The sequence below is a fragment of the Netta rufina genome (assembly GCF_964035555.1).
Source record: "Netta rufina genome assembly, chromosome: 3".
NCBI classification, from domain to species: Eukaryota; Metazoa; Chordata; class Aves; order Anseriformes; family Anatidae; genus Netta; species Netta rufina.
Window position 1 is genome coordinate 22,884,022 of NC_140125.1, and position 25,785 is coordinate 22,909,806.

At 38.1% G+C, this 25,785-nt stretch overlaps 1 protein-coding gene across 1 annotated transcript; it reads left to right on the forward strand.

Annotated features, from left to right (window-relative positions):
* The first annotated feature begins 710 nt into the window (after positions 1 to 710).
* On the forward strand, positions 711 to 25,785 carry LYPLAL1 (lysophospholipase like 1). The gene is made up of 5 exons (XM_084284355.1): positions 711 to 804; positions 3,953 to 4,052; positions 13,332 to 13,501; positions 24,673 to 24,788; positions 25,410 to 25,785. The coding sequence occupies exons 1-5, from the start codon at positions 720 to 722 to the stop codon at positions 25,647 to 25,649; spliced, it is 711 nt and encodes a 236-aa protein (XP_084140481.1). The 5' UTR covers positions 711 to 719; the 3' UTR covers positions 25,650 to 25,785.

Below are 25,785 nucleotides of genomic sequence, written 5' to 3' on the forward strand. Positions count from 1 at the left end.
TACATAAAAGGGACACCCTCCACCCCCCTCCCTTTGCTGTTTGATCCCTGGTTTGCTCACCATATGGCACTTCTAAATATAATGTCTGTACAGATATAGTGTTTTCTATAAATAGATGGCAGTAACGGAGTATGGAATTAAAAGCAAGAACTTCAGAGCCAGGCCTAACTCAGAGAGCATGGCAAGGTTTTTACTTGGCCTAGTAAAAAAAATAAATAAATAAAAATGATTTATAGGTACCTATGGAAACCTTATTTTAAGTCTAAGACAACGCCATTTGAAAGGTTGAAGAAGAGCAAATGAAGAGGAAGAAATCAGTGAGCTCAGCCCAGTACTGCTGGACAAGAACCAGTAACAAAGCCGCTTCCCCTGGAGCGACGGTGCCTGGAGCTGGGGGCTCTGGGCAGAGCTGCGGTGAGGCAAACCCCTCGTATGTATGTATGTATGTATTTATTTATGTATTTATTTATTTCTTCTCAGTGTAAAGCCTCCAGCCTTTCAGACCCGGCTGCAGCGACCGAGAAGCGTGAGCGCTGTCGCTCCGCAGCCCGGCTGTGCCAGAAGGGCGAGGGATGCTCCCTTGCCGGCCAGGCGGGCGCTACGAGGAGCCGGCAGGGGCAGGCAGCAGCTGCTGGGCAGGGCCAGGGCCAGCCCGGGGCCGCCTCTGGGCCGGGCCGAGCGGGGCTGAGGGAGGGAGAAGGAGGCGGAGAGCTGCGGGCATGGCGGCGCCCGGCGCGCTGCAGCGGAGCGTGGTGCTCCCCGCGGGCCGGCACAGCGCCTCCCTCATCTTCCTGCACGGCTCAGGTGGCTGCCTCCTTCCCTCTCTCCTCCCTCCTTCCCTCTGCGGCCGGGCAGGGGCTCGGCGGGCCCCCGCTGCCTGCTCCGCGGGCTCCTGGGCACGGCGGGGCCGAAGGGCGAGGAGGAACCGCTCCGGGCGCTCGTGTCCCCGCGGAGCTGGCGTGCCCCGTGCGCCTGGTCCTTCGGCCTGGTGCGGAGGATGGGGGCACAGGTTGATGGCAGGGTATCGCTGCTTTCTTTTAATGTGTGCTTCTCTGTGCACACTGCCTTAACAGCAGGGTGCTGGCCGGTGCCCACTGGCAACCCCCTGCCTCAGCCGTATCGGTGAGCAGTCTGTGGGCAGGACCATTAGATAGAAAAAAAAGTCTACATAACAACAACAAAAAAGTGGTCATAGGTTACAGATTAGTAGATTCAAAGCCATGGAAATTTGTTCTGTTGGGCTTTGTGCACACGTCAAAGTGCTTAATTCCTTCAGCCTATCTCTAACCTTTGCTTTTTGCTAGTGATTACATTTAGCTTAACAAAGATGTAGGTGCTTATTAAATTAATTTAATTTCTGTAATATCGTTTAATTACACTCTTCTCAAATCTTGCATGTTACAAAATGGAAAGTGAAAGGCTTGGTAAGATGTGTTCAGCACTCTTGTTAACGCTAATGCTTTCATGCTTGAGGAAATAATTTCCTCTCGTGTTGGAGGAGTAAGGAAAGATTATGGTTAGAGGTCAATGCCACATGTGGTTAAAGCACTCTACAATTTTTCATTTTTGATACGATTTCAGTCATAGTGTTTGCGAGGGAGAAGTAGAAGGGTGCTTTTATTTGGTTTAGTTTAGCAATTCCGCAGAATAGAATTTAAAGCAGAGGTGGCCACAGTGCTGTTGCTGTGGGCTGGCGCATGAAGCAGAATTGGTGCTTTCTGTACAGCACTTATGATGGAAAGTGGCAGTCAGATGGCATGAATCCATAATGCTTGCTGCAGACAAACTGTAAAAAGTGGAGAACAGAGATGCCAAAAGGTAGAGAAAGACACCAGAAAATTACCAGTGCTGTACATCTGATTTTAAATAAAGGATCCATCTGTTTCATAGCTCACCAAGGAAGGTAAATGGACAAATCAAACTACAGATGTACAGTAACTTCATAGACTTCAGTGTATAACTTTGCATGTTGTAACATGCACTTACATGTAAGTTTACAACTTTACTTGACAAACGCAGGAACAAAATTTGAAAATTCAAGCTTTATTTTGAAGGGAAATAATTCATGTTTTACTTCAGAGGGGAGAAAAAGACAGTGTTACCATCGGTTTATTTCAGGTCTGTAACAGATCTGACTGTGTTAATTGCCTCTTACCAGTAACAGTCAGAAGAACATAATGTTGAAATCTACAAACAGCTTGAAAGACAAACTCTTTGGAAGTCTGTTGCTGTTTCCTCTCCCTCTCCTCAAAATCCTGTTCGTACCAAATCGAAATATTTTATCTCTGCCTACAAGTGCTTGCAGATTGCAGAGCCCTTGGGCTATGGGGACTCCTGCCACACGCATTGCCATCGTCAATTTTTCTATCACTTACTGAGTTTTCTGTTAATTTTTCATTGACAAACCGGCTCAAGAACTGTAGATCCTTGTGCTGAAGTTGGCAAAGCTTAAGAAATGTGAGTAAATAATAAAAGATGTGTTCTGCATCATTAAGGAGTTTACAAAGACCTAAGTACTAATCCTGCAACTGTTTATATAGTTGCTTAGGTTTACTTTGATGAGGGTTGGTCCTGTGCAAGTACTTGAAATGTGTAGATTTGCTTTGTAGTTGGAGGGGGGGAAAAGTGCAGGGAAAAAAAAAGCTTATTGATGAGGGCATTTCTCTTTCTTAAGATAAACATTTGGGTTTCAACAGTGTCTTCTGAGAGGTTGCATTTAGATTTCAGACCTTAAGATTTGTGTAAAGAAAGTGCTTGTGTTCAGGAGCATCCAGTTAAAGACTGAAATTCAATTTTTACCGTTTCAAATAGCATAGAATAAGGTCTGTGTTGGTTTGGGGACCCTATTGTTTAATTGCCACTTTGAATGTTTAGGCCAAACAGAATTTCATAGGCCATTTGTGCTAAACAAAAAAAAAAAATGCTGGGCTTGGATCCTTCTTGCTTTCCTTTTTTGTTTCTGAGAACATATTAAATAAGTCTCTGAATTTTCTGTGAATGGTAAAGCAAGAGAAAACCTTCACTGAGAAATTATAATCACTTTAGGAATAAATTGGTATATTCACGTGTCATTGATGGGAATAAACCATGTCAGTAAGCCTGGATTAGGACAATACTTTTTCTTGTGCCTTGGGTGTTTTTATGGAATAAAGTGAGTTGTAAAGTCAACCTGACCAATCTGAGATAAAGTACTGGAGCAGACTAACTCAGATTGATGTATATTTGTTTGCAAGGAACACGTGCTGCATTTGAGTTCTTTTATATCTGTTCATTGCCCTTCAGTCAGTAGAGTTTTTTTCTACAGTCTTGATAAGACTAGGAAAAAAGCACGCTGAGAATCAGATCTCAACTAGTCTTCAGATGGAACTGTTGGATTAATATTTTTGAGCGGCCTGCAAGATACTTGAATTCAAACTCATATCTTCGATATTTTTATGATAAGTTGGAGGTGTTTGCCTGATACTTTGCTTAAAGCTTATGTATAATACTAGCATAATTAAATGTGAAGGTCTTCTTTATTGCTTTATTGATCCATTTTTTTCTAAGGGAAGCAGCAGGTTTTCTAACTCACTTTTTAAAATGATCACTGGTATGTGTTTTGTTTGTTTGTTACCAGCAACTAAGGTAAGTTGCAAGTAAGACATAAAGCCTTGTGGCCTGACTAGGAGATACTTTAGCCACTGAATGTAGTAAAGTATTTATTAAGCTTAAGCTGTTGAGACTCCTAAAGGGTCTGTTTCTGGGAATCTGAGTCCATATTCATTGTGAAAGCAATTTAGGTTATTAAAGAATATATATATATATATATATATAAAAAACAATTTAAAGAATTAACCTTGTAATTTCTAATTCAGATCTAATTTAGAAATCTAGTTTAAATGTATTTGACATTGTATAATTTTTCTTCTAAATGCACAGGATAATTCTTGTTGTATGCTTCATTGTGGTACAGGTGATACTGGCCAAGGAGCAAGAACATGGATAAAACAAATTTTGAATCAAGACATGGCTTTCCAGCATATAAAAGTAATTTATCCAACAGCTCCTGCCAGGTATTGCACAGTATATTTTAACAGTATGATTAAATTACTGTAGTACAGTACTGTAAAGTATGCTTGTGAATATTGGTACAGACTGTGATAACATTTCCTTCTTCTTTCTTAGTGTATATGCTTTTTGACAAAAATCAGAGCTCAACAGCACATTGCTGTCCTGCATCTGTATAGCTATATCTGAATGACTATGACTTCACATAAGTCAGTTTCTAATTCACTTTCAAGTATTGTCCTTGTGGCCTCTTTCTACATCCTCAGTGCAAGTAGAAGATACTCCAGTGTGTGTTGTAATGGTATCACAGAGCTGTATTATGGGTCACTGTTCTACCTATTTCAACTTCCATAAATTAACCACTAAAATACTTTGTTGAATTCAATGCCAAGCTTCAGTGCTTACTGGTGGTTGATCTTTGTGACAAGTAGGATATGAAAGATCTTCAGCTACTGGAGGAAGGACTGGGAATTTAAAATTACACGTTTCGTTTACTTTATGTCAGGTGCAACTTTTTAAAAGAGAATTGCGTTCAATGGTTGCTGTAGGTAAAATCTTGTTATTAGATGATATTTGTCATAGTGGTATACTAGAAATAGAGATGAAATATATACTCCTGTCAATTTGGAAGTTAAGGAGGTTAACCAGAGAAGGCCAGAACTTGGGTACCTACCTTCATATTTAGCAACTTAAAGACTCACCTTTATATTTCAAAGATGTTTAATTTTTCTCAGTCCATTTTTTAAGGTGTCTTTGGGCCAAGGTTAGGAAAATGTCTCCTTTAAAGATAACAGGACTTAAGTTTTAATCTGAATTTGTTCTGAAGTGTGGTTGAATGCTGAAAGGGAAAGGAAATTGTGACATTCTACATGAATTTGCAAGGTACAGAGGTTTGAAAGAAAAAAATTCTTGGAGGGTATAAACAAGTATAAGACTAGATTTTGTCTGGTGCTCACTAATATGTGAAAAGCCTTTCCTTGACCATGTATTTTTGTGATCTACTTAAACTGGAAAAGCACATTGAGAGATTTTGTGCATATACTCTCTGTTACAGAAAAATCAAGCCCATGAGAAGAAGTCTTTGAAGCAGTGTATTTGGAGTTAGTAGGTAGTGGATATGACTGTCTGTAAATAATGTGATCATTACCTCATCAATGACAGGCTAAAGTGATGGCTAGAGTTTTCAGTATTGTATCAAACATGTTGATGGGCTCCACTTCTTCCCAATCAACAGCAAGTACTGGAGAAATGCTGAGGCTTTGCTTACCTGTGAAATTCTTTCTTCACGTTACGTGCAGCCAAAGCACTTCAGACTGTGTCTGTTAGGCCAGTGCTTCACTTTTCCATCCCACTGCAATTTTGAGGTCCAGTATTTTTCTTTTTTTGGATAACTACATATATAAAGTATGTATGTATTAATAACCGGTAAGATCAGAGTCAAATGAATGGCATTTTGGGAAATTTGTTTTTATCGGAAGGCTTTGGTTTTATTTAATTTGGTAAAGGGATGAGAAGAAATATATGGTTGTAATTGCAAGATGTGAATAATAGTTAACTTCTTTCTTTTTTTAAGCTGAGGTCATTCTTACTCTTTTCTAGAGCAGATTGAAGTTGTTTAGGATTTGATTCAGAAGTGTTTCTTAGCAAAACTGTGAGCAGTTTTGTATTCAAAGGAAAAAAAAGTACCCATACTGTTTGTATTTGGCAATATGAGGTATGCTTAGGAATATTGAACTCTCTGTTGCTGATAAGCACCATTAGCTGACACAGTGAAATAAAACAGAAACCCTTAATACAGTAATGTTTGCCACTGTTTGCAGAAATGAGAAGTGAAGTTTGTGAAGACATGGATTACTGGTGGAAACAGAAGTAGCAGAAGCTTTTGCAGACCTTTTCAATATTGTTTTAGTATTCAAGTTCAAAACAGACTATGCGTTTTAGAATGTTTGCAATGTTTGCTCTCTTTCTGTCCACAGAAAAGAAAAACAAGTCCTATAACATCCAAAATTAAATAGCAAACATTAAAATAATTTTATCTGCATTAGCCACTTGAATATATGCTCTGATTTTGTGTATGTATAAGTATATATACACACATGCACACATATAAAACATATATATGTTTTGACAAGAATGCTAAATGCTTCTGGCACCACAGGAGAATTAAGTGTCTTTGATAATGATACCCACAGGCGTACAGATAATGCTGAAGAAAGTCTAATCCAGCCTTTGAATATGCGGAAATAAAGAGGGGTGCTGGTAAAAAAAAAAAAAAAAAAAAAAGTTACAGGGACGAGAGGGATGGCATAACCTGCCACTGCATTGTCAATTTTAGGAGCAGAGTGTGAAGCTTGCCAGTAGGTTTTTACACTGATGATGAAATCAAAGAGAAGCTTGAAGGCATAGACTTGCTTGGCTAATAGGTTCTTCTGGCAAAATACTGCTGATGTGGATATACATGTAGTTCATAGTCTGTAAACTCCTGTCTTTTCCAGCATAGTTTACCACATACACGTTGAACACCCTCAAAGCAGCTATGCCAGTAAAAGCAGGCTTGATGATACAACTACGGTGTTAGAGGCTTTTGCAGGATAAAGTGCAGGTCAGAAATACCTCTTCACAATTCTGACTGATACAATTCTGCTGATAGGTAGATCTATAGATTTGGCCTTATATGCTCTTCAGCACATAAAAAAAGAGTTCTGAAAAGCAGTGGAGTTCAAATTTTTCAATGAAACATTATATTTTTTTGTTCTTTGTGGAAGGTGGATTGATTTTGTGTTTCAGTTTATATAGATCTTATCCCCAGCACTGATAAATGTGTTTTTCATTTATTACTACAGCATCAGATGTTCAGACATGTTTTGATTCAAGAGTCAATACATTTGAAATTTATTTTGGAAAAGCCTCACAGCATGTAATCTAGAAGAATTCTAAAACATGTTTTCTGCTTGATTAGCATTGATTTCAGCAAACACTATAGAGGGTACTTTCCTTATATGGGTACAAGCAATAGAACAGTTCTGAACTATGTTTTATAAGAAATATTTTGTACTGTTCTCTGTAGGTCTCTGTAAAATGCTCTAGACTTTATGTTATAAAGGCTTATTTTTATTTGATCACTCACTTATATAATATACAGGGTCTATGTAGAGAATAAGCACTGGATGTCCCCCAAACAGGAAAATGTGTGCAGCATTTTCACACTTTCTCCATCACTGTGGGGTGTCTTAAGTGTCTCAAATTTGCCTGTTTCCTGACCGAAAATAACAATGTAGATAGAAACTGTTTTAATAGCAAATCACAGTAAAATTCTTGCATGCGTAAATAATACATAGAATAATACACAGATCTGAAGACTCAATGTGATGCAGCAAGAGTCACTTGAAAGTGTGATGTGTTTGGAAATTAAATACCTGAAGGTGGTACGTACAGATTTTCTTCAAATGTCTTGCTTTACAAATTTGAATTTTATTATTCTTCTTAGAGAAGGTTTTTTACTTTCTCTGTAACATGGGCAACTGGGATACTGAAAATGAGAAGTTTTTATTTTAGTAGATTGCTCTTTCAGCTTTAGCTTTCTTTCAAGACCAGTGCTAACTTGCTAAAGACAACAGAATTGGTATTTCCTCTCCCTTGTAATGCTAGTGCATATCTTCTAATTAAAAAGCAGAATCTCAACTTGTAGATCTAGTATCTGATGCAATCCCTAAAGCCACGTCTACAGTAATAGTTTTAAAGGAAAGGGTTTCCTTTTTCCTTTTTTTTTTTTTTTTTTGGGTCAGAATGGTTACAGCTTTAAATACTGTTTCAGCTGCTATGCCTGTGACTTAAACATTAGGTTTCTATTGAGTTTCTAAATCAGAACTGAATACCACCCAATTTAACCTTTTTTTTTTTTTTTTAATAGAAAGTGATAGTTTAAATTGGCATTGCAGGAGCTAACGTGGTAAAGTTAAAACCATTTAGGCTCCACTTGTTTTAATAAGTATACCTTACCTTCTATAATTCCCTTTAAAAATCTAGGTCAAAGATTCTTTGCGTTGTCTAGCATTCCATTCTGACAGTCCTCCTCTTTTGCAAGTCAGAAAGTAAACTATAAATACTGCTCAAGCTATTTTGTGGATCTTTTTGACATTCACTCAACATACCTTTCTATGGCCAATATGTCTCTGCAGAGTTTGTCTATTTTTTTCAATATATTCTAATTTCCGTTGTCTGTAACTATGTGGCTGCTCTGAGCTTCTCAGTATTGTATGCATTGGTCTCCATCCTTTTACCTAGGTTCGCATCTTTGCTCTGCTCACGGGTGGAAATGAGTTTCATCTCATCACAGTCCCCATTTGGCTATATTGCAAAACCACCAGACAGTTTGGCACCATTCAGCTACATTGGCAGTCTCTCCTTGTGAGAGGCCTAGGATTGGAAAAGCAGCAGGGGTACTGCAGGTCAGACTTGAGATGGATTGGCGGAGCCGCGTTGGGGAGTGTGTACGGTGCCTATCATAGTATGTTTGGCTCAAGCAAATGTTATTAATCCTTCACTTTTGTGAGCCCTAACCTCATTCATAAATTTAACACAAAGACGTCTTTTTAGAAGTGGAATTTTGAGGGACAAGTGAAAAAGGGTTTTGGTTTGTATTACAGGATAGTTTTTTTCTCTTCCTCCTAAGCAGAAATTTATCATATTCTGAATAATGATGATGAAAGCACATATGGACAAACTTCATATTTTCCTTTTATTGCCTCTCTTCCATTAGGTGAGGAAAACATGGATATATACTAAATACTACATGGAATGCAATAAGCTCTTGTAAGAGATGCTTTAATAGTGCTTGAGGGAGACAAGGGAGAGCCAACTGGCAATAATCTCGGATTATTAATCCTTTTAACTACATCACACTCTTAAACATCCTTCCTTTTGCTTTTCATCCTTCAACCACTTTCCAATGCTGAAGAATTGGAGATAGTCTCTTACATACAGGACCTCCATCAAGTGGTTGTGGGATTCTAAGTTGTGTCATTCTGTGCTATTGCCTGACAGTCTTCATAGAGTTTTAAGAATACTTTTGTGCTTAACTAATATAATTCATCCATCTTCAGTGTTCTTTGCCACCAGCTTGTGAAGGGATACCGTTCTGAAAACTGAAGTATCTTTCAATCCCTTCATGGAAAACTGAATCAGATCAGAGCCTTGGTTTGCCTCTTGCAATTTTCCTTTAGTGAATTTATGAAGCAGCCACAGGTAATGTGGGAAAGGTAATTTGTAGCATACTCAACCACAGCATTACTGCTGTTTCTCTGATATGTACAAATCCACAAGTGACCACCCCTACACCTGGGGAAAAAAAAACTGATATGTATGCTGTATTACCATACCACAAAGTTTCACTGGTAGGCTGTGCAGAGCCTCAGATTTAGCATAAAGTATAACTTGGATTAGATCTTTGCATAATGTTTCTGATTTGAATAAGTGGATTCTCTGCCTTCCCCCTACCTTTATCTAATTCATTTTTTGCTTCAAGTAGATAGTGGGAATCAAAAGCAGAATTATGAACCAGGTTTTCTGTTGCAGACTGGGGAGTAAACTTGTTTTCATTGGAAAAACTGCCATCAGTTTTAACAGAGTCAAGACTTGCTTCTAGAACTTGAGTAACCTGGCAATGTGCTCTGTAGATTTTCTTGAAGGGATGTGTAGACTTCTAAAAGACAGCATTACAAAATCTTATGTGACTCTGTGCTTCTTAACTGAAAGGAGATGGATTTGGGAAGGAAGCAAAATTAATTTCAGAAATTCAAACATGTCTTCCTTTATGTGAATCTTGAAGCCTAACTTCACGATAAATTCCCAATTCTGTCTGACATCTCAGGAAGTTCTGTCTGGAACTTCAAGAAAGTTATAAGCCAGCACCAGTGGTTTGGGGTTTATGTCTGTATTAGCAGGGTAAGCAGTGCTGAATGTAAAGGCAGTGATACAATTTTTCATTAGGAGGAAGAGTTGGGGGAAAAATGCTTACTGTTTATCAAGGTGCTGTCTCATGTTTCTTATTTAAAGCAGCTAGTTTTCTTGCTGTTGTATCTTTTTAGTTCTTAAAATGTTTGACAGGGACAGTGATTTATTGGTTAACAAAACACATCTAGTTTTATTTGAATTGCTATGTTAATAACATTTTGGAGATGGAGTTTTATATGTCTTTAGATCTGCATTTGAACTTTGTGTGGCCTTATTTGGTTCCTCTCCACTTTTGTTAAGATTACTTCAAATTATGTGACACAATTCAAACATGGATAGGCCTCCATGCTTCAGGTAGGTGGAAGAAGATGGAGGTATTACTGCTTGCATTCTTGAACCTTTTGTGTGCTCCAGGGGCCTAATAAGCAAGGGAAAAACATCCTTCAAAAAAAAAAAATAAAAGAACAAAGTCTGGCATGTGGGCAGGGCTATATGTTTATATTCAGAGTTTCCAAAGCATGTGGTCTAGGGACAGAGAGCTTTATTTTTCAATACCATTTAAGAAGCGAATAAGCGAGGCACACAGAAAAGTGCATTTGGACTAACTTTTCAAGTTTTGATTGAATTTAGGAAACTTAAAAATCCAAACTTGAAGTGACCATTTGGCCTGATACTGTCATACTGTCTATAACTGACATAGCTGACCATGCTGCGCTTAATTGGAGACTTCATTCCAGGCTTATTTCTTTGCTTTAGTGTGTTTTAGTCCAGCCTCTTCTGTCAAAGTAACATAGGGAATTTTTTTCTTTTGTGGTTTAATTGTATGAAGAAATTTTGTGCTGTATTCTTGGAGCTGTACAGATGGTTCCATGCCAAACATATTTGTTTACCGTGGTAATGTCTGAGTTGTAGTGTGCCAACTAATAAAGGGATTTATTTAAGGAACAAGGTGAATGACTAAAACAGATGTGCCAGTTTGGTGAACCATTAAAAGAATCTTACTTTTCAGCTTTATGTAAAAGTTATTTTTAATGCATTTCTGAGAAATCAAGAGTGGTTGCAAGGATGTTTTTGAGACAGCTGAAAGAGTCTTGCCTGTTTGCTTGGGGGTCTTTTCCTGTGGGATTAAGACACATTAGTCTTTGAAGAATTTGCAAAGACAGAAAGGTAAAAGTCCTGAGTTTTGATCAAGTATTATAATCTCATCATGGACTTTGTACTGATTCTAAATTATCTTTCAGTTACAGGGAAGTATTTTTGTAGTATATTTTGTTTATTTATGGCAAAATATGTATATTCATTACATGAAAATCATGGGCTGTCATACTGTACTAATACTAAAACCTTACACATCTTTTCTAACATATATGTAAGTTACTCTGGTTTTACTAGAAAATAAAGCATTCTTGTTCTAGCTGCTAAGTGTTTTTACCAGGACTGATGTACAAGTGTTTGAGAAACCTAAACCGTGAATTAAATGCTGTTTGCTGAAGTGCTTAGTCTGTTGTACATCAAATCATCCAAGTGACTTTCAGAAACTCCATTGAATCCACTGTTTTGTTTTTTTTTTTTTGACTGGAATGGCTCTTCTTAGAAACTGATAAACTTAGGTAAATTAGAAACTTGTAATCTTGTTTCTTAGGTGTTGATGAATTCATTTGGGAAGAGTCCTGGATGATCTTAATGCTAGGAAAGTAAAACAATTTTTTTCATTTATCTTCAGTTGTTGGGTGTATGAAATATTTCCACTGAATTTGCTGTACTTTAATAGTTACCTTTTTAATGGAGAAGTAAGGGCTAATTTAAAAAGTACATGTTAATTCTAGTGCTTAAGTAAATGCTTAGTTTTGTATTGAGTGAATGAGGGGCAACTTAAGGTGTGCTCAGTACTAAAGTTGACCACATACACGTGTGCCATTTTGAGTAACAGCAGATTTTTTCAGTTTTTACGTACTTTTCACTGAGGCTATGTTCAAACAGATGAAACAGTGTAGTGTGTGTGTACTTGTCTGTTGCTGTTCATTGTCTGTTCCTTTATGCTTGGTTCATCAGCTTTTGTCATGAGTCTTACATATTTCATCTTTATAGCACCTGGCAGAAGAAAATCTGCATTCTCATTTTTGACCTGTGTGACTGAGTAATGCAAAAAGTCATCAGCCTCTTCTACGCTTCTGCTTGTGGAAGTATTCATGTGTTTGAAATAGACATTTACATACATGAAACCTCTGGTATTAATAAAAGTAGAATTTGTTCCTTCATTAAGAATAATTGAAATAGTGGCTTTCTCATTTTAGGCTAGTTGTGGTTTTGTTTAATCCTAGTACTGAAAAAAGTCAAGAGCACAGAAGTCAATGTTAGCTTTTCAGTGGGTTCTCATCCAGACAAATTTATCAAAGGCTGTCTGTTTTTAGGCAAATCTGATCTGTAATCTGATCTGAACTCATCTGAGCTTAAGTAAAAATGAAATATGTGCCAGCTGATTAAACATTGCAATTAAGGATTTTAGAGGACTTGGTTTTGAGCTGAAGCATCGATCTCAAAGCACTGTGTTTGATATGTTATTTGTGAAACTGTTGCAAGGCAATTAGATGATCTTTCCTGGGATTTCAGAGCTCAGTTTATCTTCTTTATTTAAAAACAAAGAGAAAGCTGCTTTAAATTGTACCTTTGATGGTTACCTGAGGTTTGGGCAGCAAGTTAAAGAATTTGAAATACTGATCTGACAACACAGTATTATGGAAGGAAAAAGTATTATGCCTTTAATTTGTCTACAAACTAAGCAGTACCTCCATGGCATTTATTTCAGTTACTTTTGAGATAGTTGCCTCATGCAGGTGAGGATGGCTGTATTTAATTAAGAAAAGAATTAACAGAAGGAAGAAATTTTCTGTAAATACATGGAGGTTTGTAATAGCCCTCTCCTGGTAATTTCAACAAAAATAGGACAACTGGATCACATAAAACTAGATCATTCAAAGTTGTCTTGTTGAGCAGTTACTTCAGTCTGTCCTGTTCCCAGGTAGACTTCAACCCCAGCTTTGTTTAGGATTGGGAACCTCTTGACAGGATTATGATTGAAAGTGTTTAGCTCAGCTAATGAACCTTGACATTGAACTGACTGAAACTTGCATCTTACATAGTTGCCAAATGCCTTCTTCACTCTTGAAGGATGATGGTGTTTTGAGTGCAAGAAAATAAAGTGATTGAATTAGAGCTGAAAGAGGTTCCTTCTTGCCTTCGTTGGGCAGATAGTGAATTGTTCTTGTTTTTCAGTTATGTGGACCACTTTGATCTTATGCTTCATTAATCATTTGTTTCTCTTCCTTCTCTAGGCCATATACACCCATGAAAGGAGCATTTTCCACTGTGTGGTTTGACAGATATAAGATCTCTAATGACTGTCCAGAACACATTGAAAGCATTGACTCTATGTGTCGGGGACTTACAGAGTTGATCAATGACGAGATTAAAAATGGTATTGCAAAGAACAGGATACTAATAGGTAAGACTGTTTAAGTGTTTATTTTAATCCTTCTAATTGAGATCTACTTTGAAATTACTCCACCCTGAACTCACATGAGCATGCCTTGCTTCTGTTAAACAACCCCTTCAGCAGCCAGTCCTTAAGGATATTAAATAGTTATTTAAACTTGTATCAGATGGTGAATGAGGCTAACTGCAAGCAGTGTCCTCAAAAGTGTAACTTAAAACTGTTTTTATTGTAAATTGTAACTTGTAATCATGATTTAAAACAAGAGCGAGCAGCGCTTTACTTGAAACAGTGAAAAATATATACCTCTTGCTTTTTGCCCTCTTCAAGGATGGAAAAGCATACTTCCCCAAAGCAGCTTGTATTTTGGAGAATGCAGAGGTAGCATATAAGTAATCAGACTTTCTTACTGCTCTAAACATTTTGGTTTAAGTTAATTCATGGGGAAACAAGTCTCATGTTACACCACTAAAGATTAACACTTGATAACAAATGATGTGTTAGCTGTCATATTTCATATGTCTGTCTTCCTGTCCCTCTTAATTTCCACAGGTTTCCAGTGGCCTTCACAGTAGTTCTATGAAATAGGTAATGGGATGTTGAGGCCAAAGAAGTAGCGTGCGTGAGAGAGGGAATGAGAATTCAGGAGTCCTTGGCTCAGTATCCCATTCCTAGACCACAAACTATTTCAGGTTAGGGAAAAAACTCTTAATGTGGGAACTTTTAAATTTATGGCCAACTGAGTCATGCCATCAAGCTCCTGCGTGGTGGAGCCACTACCATTCAGCCTACATGTTTTCTTGGTCCAGCCCTATGTAGCTCTTTGAAGACCTCTGTTTACTTTCCCTTTCTGGCTTGCTGCCCTGGCTGCTGAATGCATTGTTTTGGATGGCTGTCAGCACACTCTTTGATCTGTCTTTCCTGTATTATACCTGATGACTTGGAAACAGCTGAAGAAGCACAGGTGCTTTTCTGTAGGGTGAGCTGGGAGATGTTCTGTTTACAGATCCAATTTGCTACTAGGCTTTTCTCCTTTCTCTATAGCCTTCAAAATTAGTAGTATTGAGACTACAGAGTATGGAAGGTTGTGTTGTGTTTTTTGTTTTTTTGTTTTTTGTTTTGTTTTGCAAGTTGTAAACAGAGTAAGGAAGTTGATATGCACCAGTTGTTCCAGCAAGTCTTTGGAAGTCCCTCTCTTTGCATACTTGCATGCCTCCTCTGTAAGGAAAAAAAAGTATTGATACTTACTTTCTTTGTTCTTACAAACATTGGTTTCAGGCTTGTAGAGTAAGGTACTGTTTCCTTGACTCTGTTACAGATATTGCTTCTGTAGAGTTGAATCTTATTTTTATGTAACAAACCAAATAAGGCAACCCCGAAATAGCTCCAGCCAAAGTGCAGAAAGGAATCTGTTTAAAAAACAAATAAAATTGTCTAGTGGAAAATGAGTTGTCACATATGGCTGCACAAGATTGGGCTCTTCAGTGGGAACTTTGTGCCTTCTTTGTGCTGGTTTTAATGATTAGCAACCATGGGGTCCAATGGAGAATGAAGCTGAACAGATCCTGTGAGGTTTCTGTGTATAAAGGCTGGTTTAAATAGCAGTCAGAGTCAACATAATGTGACATCCTTGGTTGCTTTAGGTGGGACTTTATGTAAATAGTTTCCCAGATTCTGGCATTGTTTCTTAGAGAAAATCAATTCCTGTAAAGGCACCTGGCAGCTTTAAAATGTTTTTCATCAACAGAGAATGTGAGGCCACTATTTATGAAGATGTATTCAGTCCCTCAGCACCAAATTATACAGCCCATAATGATACATGCCTTATAGAAGGTACAGGTAAAATAGCTGAGAAGGGGACTGGAGGGCAGGGACAAAAGTCTGTGCAGAGCTGTGGGGGACCTTTTCAGCTAAGTAACAAAAGCTGAGAGCAGTTGCGTAAACAGGGAGTCACAGGGAATGAGATGGTTGATTAAGGGTTAAGGAGAACTGGGTTATAGGACAGTCTATTTTGCAATATGTGGGAGGTTTTAATGAGTGGAAAGAAAACAAAGTAAGTATGAGGAGGGTAACAAGATTGAAGGTTATGGTTTTATATGGAATAGCGAACTAGAAATTACAGGCTGAGGATGAGTGTAAGATATTGTTAGGTGAGGGTGAGCTAGGTGTTGGGCAAGCAGGAAGGTGGGCAGCTGCTGACAGCTCTGAGGTGTGGGATAAGAAGGCAAGATCTTAGGGAGCACTGCATAAAGGAGATCAAGTGGGATGAGAGGGGAAGCAGGGGTAGGCAGTTGAGCAGTGGAAAATGAGAAGCCGAGCACCTGGTATTCTGGGGGATGATTGTCCTTCTGGAGTCATTCAAACTTTCCACCAGGCTGAAGATTATGGGTACAGTAAGATCATGTGTTCTGAGAAAAATTACAGCCTGTGCTGTTTGTTTGGGTAGCACAGTTAGCTCTGAAGGCCAGAAGCAGCTGCCTGTAGAGCTGAACTCTAAACCTGAGGATGGAGTCTGGTTGTGCCATGCCCCTCATTTTCTATATCAATAAAAACATCACAGCAACCTTGTTTTTAACAGCTGCACTGTGAATCTGCTTCTAAAGAATTACTTAATGCACTGGAGATGAAGTATTATTAAAAACCACAAGTAAATTCACGGTACCAACCAGCTTATAGTGGCACGTGGCTCATCTACCCCTTCTTTTTTCCTGATAATTTGATGTGTTGCTTTCCCCCTCATACAGAGGTCTTTTGATAGAAGTGGACTTCTGGTTCGTTGAGGTTTTTATTTCCCTGACCTTGTAGGGGGAAGGAAGAAAAACTTACTGAAGTATTAAATATTCAAAAGTATCTTCCTCTGAATTTGATAATGGAAGTCACTTCCTTTGATGTTACTCTTACTGGTCTTCCTGGCTAAAGCACTTGCAAATAACCCTTTAAGTAGTTTGTATTGATTTTGGAGATAAGAATATGATAAAATTAGTCAAATTATGACACTTGGACCTTTGGTAGTACCCGTTACTAAAAATTGAATGTAGTCCTATATAAATGTCTCTGAATTCATTACTAAATTAGTTGAGCAAATAAACACATTTTGAAATGTGGGATAATCATTTCATTTTCTACTTAAAGTTGACTTGTTTTTTTGGGTGTGGTGGGTCTGTTTCGTCAGTTTCTTTTTTACCACTTCTGTTGTGATAGTGTGTAAAAATACAGAATTAGCCACTTCTCATTTGGAGCATACTCATTCTGCTCACTTCAGTCAACTACGTTTCACTGAAAGGCCGTCCTTTTGTTCTCTGTTGTTCTTGTTTTTGTACTTTCCTTCTTTTACAGGTCACTTTTTGTATAGTGTAGAAATGCTGATCCAAGCACATTGGGCTTTGCCACCTGTAGTCACTTGTGTAAGCAGCCAGTGAAAATAAACTTTCAGCAACAGTCCTGTAGATTTGACTGTATGCCAAAAAACACATGCATGATTCCTAACCTCTTGTACTGTAACAATAACACAAGACACACAATCACTTTTGTTTATTGCTAGACTTCTTACATAGCTACTGAACCATGGTGGAAGTAACATGAAAGTTCTGTGCCTCTGTGTGTGTAAATATTAGCGTTTCCATCTCTGTGTGCGTGTGAGAATGGGGTGGGGAGGAAATAACTTGGCTTTGACATCGCAGAGAAAGAGGATACTGTAAATATGGGAAGATGAAAAATCAACAATGAATCATTAAAACACTGGGCAAACTACTTCACCTACAACCTTGGTATTTTATGATTTTGGCCTTGAAAGCTTTGGCTGTCATCTCATTTTCTGTATCTTCTGTCTTTATTAGCGAAATGATGTCTTTCATTTAGAGGGACTTAATACCTTGTTCTCAAAGAGTAAATTTATGGTTTTGCATTGCCATTTGTCACTACAATTCAAATGAGACTTTGTTCTGTACTACCTATTGCATGGCTTTGTGGCTTATCTAAATTATGGCAATGAGGTCCTGGGCTCAATGCAGTACTGTTAGTCCATCTCCCCCATAATATCAGAAAAGTTTACATTAATTTTCATTGCTTCAGAGTAAAGCACTATTTTTCCTACCTATCCCCAGACCTGCTACCTTGCTGTAGGAAGCAATAGGTTATCTTGATGAGGATTGCTCTGAGATCTATGCTTCCAAAATGTTCGTGTGGTTTAATGTTTTCATTTACAGTTCCTCTGTTTTACAAAAGATAAACATTTTAGCTGCAAGCAGTGCAGCAAATAGTTTCTAGAGATTTGGTTGAGTGGTACTTTCTGCAAAGAAACAGAAAATGTTATATTTTTCAAGGAAGGGGTTGAAAAGAGGGAGGATTAGTATTCAGGATGAGTTTCAGTGTATCAGATTGCATGGAAGAAGCAAAGGTATGAGATAAACAAAGGTATGAGATAAAGAATATGGAAGGAAATAGTAAGCAAAGCTGAGGCATAAATGAAGGAGGTGTTGCAAAAGAAGTTTTCTAAGTTTACTTTTTAATATAAGTTTAACAATGGGGAAACTTTTCTTTAACAGAATGGCTTGTTTGATCTTCTTACTAGAAGATTTTCTCTTTGGTGCCTGGCATCGATGTTAGACCATGTCTATACTTAAAAGGTGGTGAATGTCTTTTCCTTCTTGCAGAATTTTTTTTCCTCCCTTGTTTCATTTTGACTTGCCATCAGATGTACTCCTCTTCTGTACCTCATGCATACTAAGTTAGGACTAATCTTGTTTGGAGCAAATTTGGAGCATTGTCATGCAACTTTTTCCATCCCGATGGTTATAGCCTGACTGCCTGAAGAGGTACTCACATCTGAGCAGAGCACCACAAAATCACATGAGGGCTATGGGGGTCTGCACTTGTAGATATTTCAGAACTCATGCTCAATATTAAGAGTGAACTGCCCATAAAAATGTCAGGTAAATATTGCAGCAGGACTGTGTTGTCATTCTTAGAAACAATCATGAACACACATGAGGTGTAGATAGAGCAATAAGAGCAATACTTTGATACAGTAATAATGTGTAAAAATTGTTTTGAGACTTTTCATGATTCCTATTTTTTTCTATTGCTTAAAAAAAATTATCATTGCTTACATACACAGATTGAGTTCCCCTCTACCACCTGTTTCAGTTGAAAAAATGCATAACTGGATTGTAATTTTATTGTGAAATTATGCATTATAAACTATTGTGTACTTCTTACAAGAAAGCAGTAAAACTTGAGCCACTTAAATTACACATGTAAAAGCTTGTTTTGTTTTCTGGGGAGAAGGCTGAATAGTAAATTTATTCATGTTCCTAACAAGAGGAAGTATCTGATGCAGTCAAGGGAAGTTGTCTTTCTTGTTGTAAAGACAGAGTTACAAACAGAGTAACACACTTCTAGCAGGGGTTAAACCATTCATTTCAGTTCTGCTAGTGAGTAAGGTTAGTGTTTGGTAAAGTTTCACAGATAGGTTAAAAGGAGAAAATTGCTGCTCTGAGGAAATTCACTGGAGACAAAGTACATGTTGAAGCACTTACACAGGAGCAGTGTTCTGGGAGTTCTGTAGAGACGGGAATTTGCTGTTCCACTAGCATTTTTGTACTCTTCTCTGATATACATATATGAGCACTGTTAAATGTATATAATGCTTCTATTCATGTATGAAAAAGGAAGGTCAGAACAGAAAGTCAGCTTCTTTGCAGATGATGTGTAGAACAAGGTTTTGCTGTTACCATTAATAGAAGGTAAATCACAGAAAGTCCCTAGGGAGAGTAGAAAGTAAACTGAAATGTAGCTTTAGGGAAAAATTCATGATGATAAACTGATTAAAGCAACTCTAAGTTAAAATCTCAAAAAGAAATGAGAAATTAAGAATGAAAAATGCTGGGAAAACTGAAAGAAAAAGGAGTATGTAATGTATTGTGATGATAACAGAATGGACAAAGGCAATTTCTAATTGCTGGTGTAGCCTCATAGAACAGAAGGGTAACTGTCTCTGCTTGCACTGTGCTGGCACAGGCTCTGTGACATCCATCTCTTGCCACTTTGTTACTGAAGCTGTACTGACAAATTTGAAGAAATTCAGGGAAGATGAAAGATAACTATTAGAGAAACAAGGGAAGAAATATTGCTTAAAATAAGCACTCCAAGATGAACCCACTACACCCAAGCCTGTATCCTTTATCTTATAAAAGCCTGGGGCATAGCTATTTCTCTTCCTCTTGATGCTGTGCTGTGCAACATGCTCTAGGTGATCCTGCTTGACAGTGGGTTACTTCTCTTCAGAATAACAATTCTGTGATGCTGTGCTGTAACAAAGCAGTTTCTGCCTTTGCAAAAGTAACTCATACAAGATCTCAAGTTTTGTCTCTGCAAGCAGCAGATCTGTACCCTATGCAGGTGGCAGAATTCGTGCACTAAATATGAATAATGAAGATTGCTTCCTGCCACTGTGATTTCTACTCTTGAAAAACAGCTGTGATGACTTTAAAAAAAAAAATGCTCTGGAAAGACCTGAAAAGTGACATGGTTTGGTGTTTCATAAATCCGTAATCATTATTTGTAATAAAGCGATTAAGGCATCCTGGAAGGTGTTGATGATAGCTTTCTTCTCCAAATGATAGCACCTCTCTTTATTGGCTCCTCTATCTTGGACCTCATTATCACCAACAAGAAGGGGCTGGTGGGGAATGTTGAATCACAGAACTGTCTAGGTTGGAACATAGAACCAAGACCTCCAGGGATGGTGACTCAACCACTTCCCTGGGCAGCCCATTCCAATGCCTAACAACCCTCTCAGTAAAGAAGTTCTTCCTAATATCCAACCTAAAACACCCCTGGTGCAACTTTAGCCCGTTCCCCCTCATCCTGTCACCAGGCACATGGGAGAATAGACCAACCCCCACCTCGCTACAGCCTCCTATATATAAGGAGGCTGTAATAAGGTTGCCCCTGAACCTCCTCTTCTCCAGGCTGAACAAGCCCAGCTCCCTCAGCCGTTCCTTGTAGGAGTTGTTCTCCAGACCCCTCACCAGCTTCGTCACCCTTCTCTGGACACGCTCCAGGGCCTTGATGTCCTTCTTGTAGTGAGGGGCCCAAAACTGAACACAGTACTCGAGGTGCGGCCTCACCAGAGCCGAGTACAGGTGGACAATCACTTCCCGAGACCTGCTGGCCACACTGCTTCTTATACAAGCCAGGATGTTGTTGGCCTTCTTGGCCACCTGAGCACACTGCTGGCTCATATTCAGCCAACTGTCCACCAATACTCTCAGGTCCTTCTCCACCAGGCAGCTTTCCAACCACTCATCTCCCAGCCTGTAGCTCTGCTTGGGGTTATTGCACCCCAGGTGGAGGACCCGGTACTTGGCCTTGTTAAACTTCATGCAGTTGACCTCAGCCCATCGGTGCAGCCTATCCAGATCCTCCTGCAGAGCCTTCCTACCTTCGAGCAGATCGACACACGCACCTAACTCTGTGAATTTACTGAGGGTGCACTTAATCCCCTCATCCAGATCATCGATAAAGATATTAAAGAGGACTGGCCCCAGGACTGAGCCCTCTGGAATGCCACTAGTGACTGGTCTCCAACTGGATTTGACTCCATTCACCACGAGTCTTTGGGCCCGGCTATCCAGCCAGTTTTTAACCCAACGAGGCGTACGCCAGTCCAAGCCAAGAGTAGCCAATTTCTTGAGGAGAATGCTGTGGGAAACAGTGTCAAAAGCCTTGCTGAAGTCAAGGTAGACCACATCGACATCCTTTCCCTCATCCACCAAGCACGTAAAGCGTGAATGTGAAGCTCAAGGGCAGCTTTGGCTGCAGTAACCATGAAATTATTTTACTGAATTGAGTCCATTTTGTATACATTTATGTTTTAGCCTGTGCATAAACCTCCTTTGTAATTCAGGAAAGTTAATGCAAATGGCTAATTGCTTTCCTGAAATGGAAGGAGAAATAATACTATTAGGTCACTGCTCCTGCACATTACAAACCTAATCTGTATTTTAACTCTTAAGCATTAATCACAGACCTCTTTAAAACAGATAAGGGGCAGAAAAATGGAAAATAAACACAGTTATTGTGTGAAACATTGGTGAATTCTGAACTTTGTGTACAGCCTTTGTTCTCTTAGCATATAGGTTTGTCTTGAAGGTTTTGCTGTATTTTGCCAATTCACGTTTGAAATGTAGTGATATTTTTCATCTTAACTTATTACAGTCTGCATAGCAATGCTGTAAGGTTTCAGTATTTATTATATTGAAACTGTCAATGTACATGAGTATATTTGTACGTTTCTGTGTTGCTTAAGTTCTGTCACTTCATACATTATTTCATGTAGTATCTGTACTGTCCCTTTTATTTTTCGAATCTGAAATTTGAATTCTATAAAGGTAACTGAATGAACATGCCTTTTTTGTGTTATGTCAAACTCACTCTCTAATGTTTCTTGTAAGCGAAAGATTTTGCCTCCAACTGCAAATGCATATCCAAATTGTTATTTCTGAAGTATTTACTATATGGCATTTGCTCAGAGATGATTGTGGTGTCAAGTGATAAAATTCAGGTTTTCCCCTGGAAAACCAAATTCAAAGAACTAGTCCTATGTATTACATTTTCTCATAGTAGTATGAGCCACATGAAAGCACCATTACCTAATATTCTTCTAAACAGCAGGTGACTGCATTGTCAAAGACTGCTGGTGAGTAATTGCACATAGAGTTGCCAGATTGTGACTAACTGGGTACAAAATTTTAGATTAAATCATTTACAAACTAGTAATGAGTTTTCAATACAAACTTTTTCTTTATTGTATTCTGAAACACTTAAAATAGGTTTTATTTATGTATGGGCAATATTTGTAAACAAATGCAGAAGGATCTCTTACAGTGTAAGTGGCTGGTTGGAAGGGAACAGCATTATTCAGAATGATCAAAAGGAAATGAACAAAGTAAAAGACTGGATTCCACAGCAGAGAATAAAGAAAAATTCAGCTCGAGACAGGTTATTTCTGTAATAAATGTGTAACTTGCTTTGTTTTTATATACTTTCTCAGAAAGCTGTGTTTTTCTCTTTGAGCAGGGTCAATAGCGTTGTAATTTTTGAGGTTACTCTGAGAGTCTTGTGCAGTTGTTTTTTTCACTGTCAAATTCTCATACATGTGACAAAGAACATATCTGGTAGGAAATGATCATGCAGGTGAAAGCCTTTGCAGTGGTATATTTGAAATTTTTGTGAAGACGGTTTTCTCAAAAATTTCAGGTGAGGGCTGTGTGAGGTTTAAGTGTGCTTTGAATTTGTTTACTCACACTTGTTCCTTCTTTTCCTTAACTATGCATGTTTCTGAACTGCCGTTGGGCACTTTGGCATATTTCTTTTAACTTTAAACTAAAGGTTGATTCAAAGAATAAATGTCAGGTCCTGTCTTTATTTACCAAACATAAATATCAGGGTGTTACTAGCTCTCCAGTGCATAGCTAAAGGTATATCACCTGGTTTGATGATACAACTCTCTGAATCAATTTGAGGACTGTTTACAAAGGAAGTCCAAACTCCAGTTTTCCCAGCTGTGTACTCTCTCCCTAAGATTCAGGTTCTGTAAGTCATGAAAATTCAGTTACAGTTGTGGCAATACTCATTTTGAAGATTACAAGGTGACAGTAAGTAGAAACAAAAATTCAATAGAAATTCTGATAGCAAAATGATCAGAAATCAAAAAAAAAATGTTGTGTGAGAGAAAGAAAACACTTTGTCTGGATTAGTCTAATGTTTGTAGGAAAAATTCTTTTGTAAATCTTCTGGTCATGGTGCAGGATGGACTGTGGGCTTGAAGGGTCTCAGACCTGGTGGGACCTGCACTTAAACATGCTGGAAGATTACCCATTAGGGACTGTCTTGCCTTGACCAAACTAGTAATTGTAGAATGCAGCTGTTTGTCTCTGAATTTGTGTGCACCAGGGACTTCCCGTGTAATCCCAGGATCTAGTGAAGTGTCCAAACTGCTCGGTTTCATTGGGCTCAATTTCAGTGCTGCATAGGCACTGCTGCTTCTGGCTGGGCTTTTGTCTTGCAACTGTGTGAAAATTCTGCATAGGACAGCACTAAGTCAACCCATAGGAGTTTGCACTGTCCTTGCAAATGAGCTGTTTGGAGATTTTGGAGTCTCCTTTTGATCACTCCAAAAGCGTAACAAGCCAAAATGGTTGGATATTTTGTCTGCTACTTTTGTATTTCTCTTTCAATCTCTAATTTCATGTCTTTTGTGTGAAAAGGTCTGTGTGCAGAATTTTGCAGCTAATTAACACCAGTTAACAGCCTGCCACAAACCAATTATATCACCAGTACTTGTATGTTAAAGCTGCTCTGAGTAGAATTGCAGTCACAGCCTTCCTGCCAATTGTCATCTCTATTCTGAGGATGTTTTAGCAAGCCAGTCATTCTTCCTGCTAGTAATTATGTGGATATAGTCAATATAATATCCTACGTACTGTGTCCTTGTGAAGTAATGCACTGGTCTGGATTTCTTTCATAATGAGTAAACGTTTGTCATGTTAAAAACATCCCTGAGAGATTCTTGCATGAGGAATTGGTGCTGTTTAAGAGACCTAGGGAACAGAGAAGGCCATTAATTCAGAGATCTTGTTAGAACTCGGGTGGGGTATGTTGCTGGTTTTCCCTATTATCTATCCGAAGGAGTAACAATAAAAAAAAAATACTTCAAACTCTGTGTGGTAGTCTAATGATGCAAATGTTTATCAGTTACATACAATAGTAAAACAGATCTTTCATGCATTAATGATATTAGCCTAAGGGGAAAATAAGTCGCATTACAAAAATAGGGAGAATTCTCTGTTTAAAGATTTTGCTTTGTTAACAACACAGAATATGTAGCCACGGCGTTCAAGTACCTGGGGGGGACTATACACAAAACAGCTTCTAAAATAGTGTTTTGGCTGATTTTTTTCTTTCCCAGCAATGACTTCTTAGCAGTTCTTTAGCTGCCCACTCAATTCTTAATTGAATCGTTTTGATTTAAGATTATAATAATCTTCCTGTTATTCAAAGTGGTTCTCAGTTGCATTGTGTATAAAAGATAAAAGTCTGAAGATAAAAATAATCAAACTGGACACTGGGTTATAAATACATAGTAAAATCTAATCTTTGTTTCTTTTGTTGCATTGTAGGAGGCTTTTCAATGGGAGGTGGAATGGCAATGCATTTAGCATATAGGTTTCATCAAGATCTGGCAGGAGTCTTTGCGCTGTCTAGTTTTCTCAATAAAGACTCTGCTGTTTACCAGGTGAGTATGTGAAAAGCTTTTACAGAAATATTGCTTAGTTAAAAGAAAAGCATGATAATTAAAATCAAATATAGTGTTTCTTCATCTGAGGCAATAGATTAATATTCTAAACTTAAAACATTTCCTGGAAATAGATAAGAAGTGTATTAGGGAGACAAGGCATTAAAATTATCCTTGATGTTATGTTGCTTTTTGTACAGACAGAACAACTACCGTGTTCAGAGTAAGTCAGTGTAGAAGACAGATTAACAAATGAAATGCTTTGCAAGTTGCCATTAGGTATTCGAGTCCCTGTAGATGTAAATATACTTTGAAATTTTATAGTGAATTATAACACTCATGGGCTCCACCTGCTGTCTTGAATTTCTTCTGTTTCACTTATTTGGAGAGGGACGTAGCCCTAAATATAAACCTTATAATTTGTCAAGAGGTAGCACATGGGAATTTGAAGTACAGTTTTTTTCAATTATATTTCCTTCTGTGCTTTTGTAGAGACACTATGATATGCACACTAAAAGGCAGATAAGTAAATGAAATGCTATGTAAATTGTCACCATGTAATTGTAACTACCCTTTGAAAAATTGTAGTGATGTGTCTAACAGTGTTTCTTCTCCATCTAGACTTTGAAAAAAAACAAAAGCATCCTTCCAGAATTATTTCAGTGTCATGGAACTGCAGATGAATTAGTTCTCTACTCTTGGGGTGAAGAAACCAACATGATGTTAAAGTCACTGGGAGTGTCAACATCCCTTCATACTTTTCCAAAACTTAATCATGAGTTAAACAGAACTGAAATAGAAAAACTAAAAACTTGGATTCTAAAGAAATTGCCCATTGAAGCAGCAGAGACAAATGAATAAAAGATGCAGCTTTCATATACTTTCTGATGTTTCTGGGTTTAAGATCATATATACACTGTATAAGCACACCTTCGGGTAAACACTTTTGTTCCATACACTTCGCTTAAGTACTGACATGATGGTGTTGACTATTAAA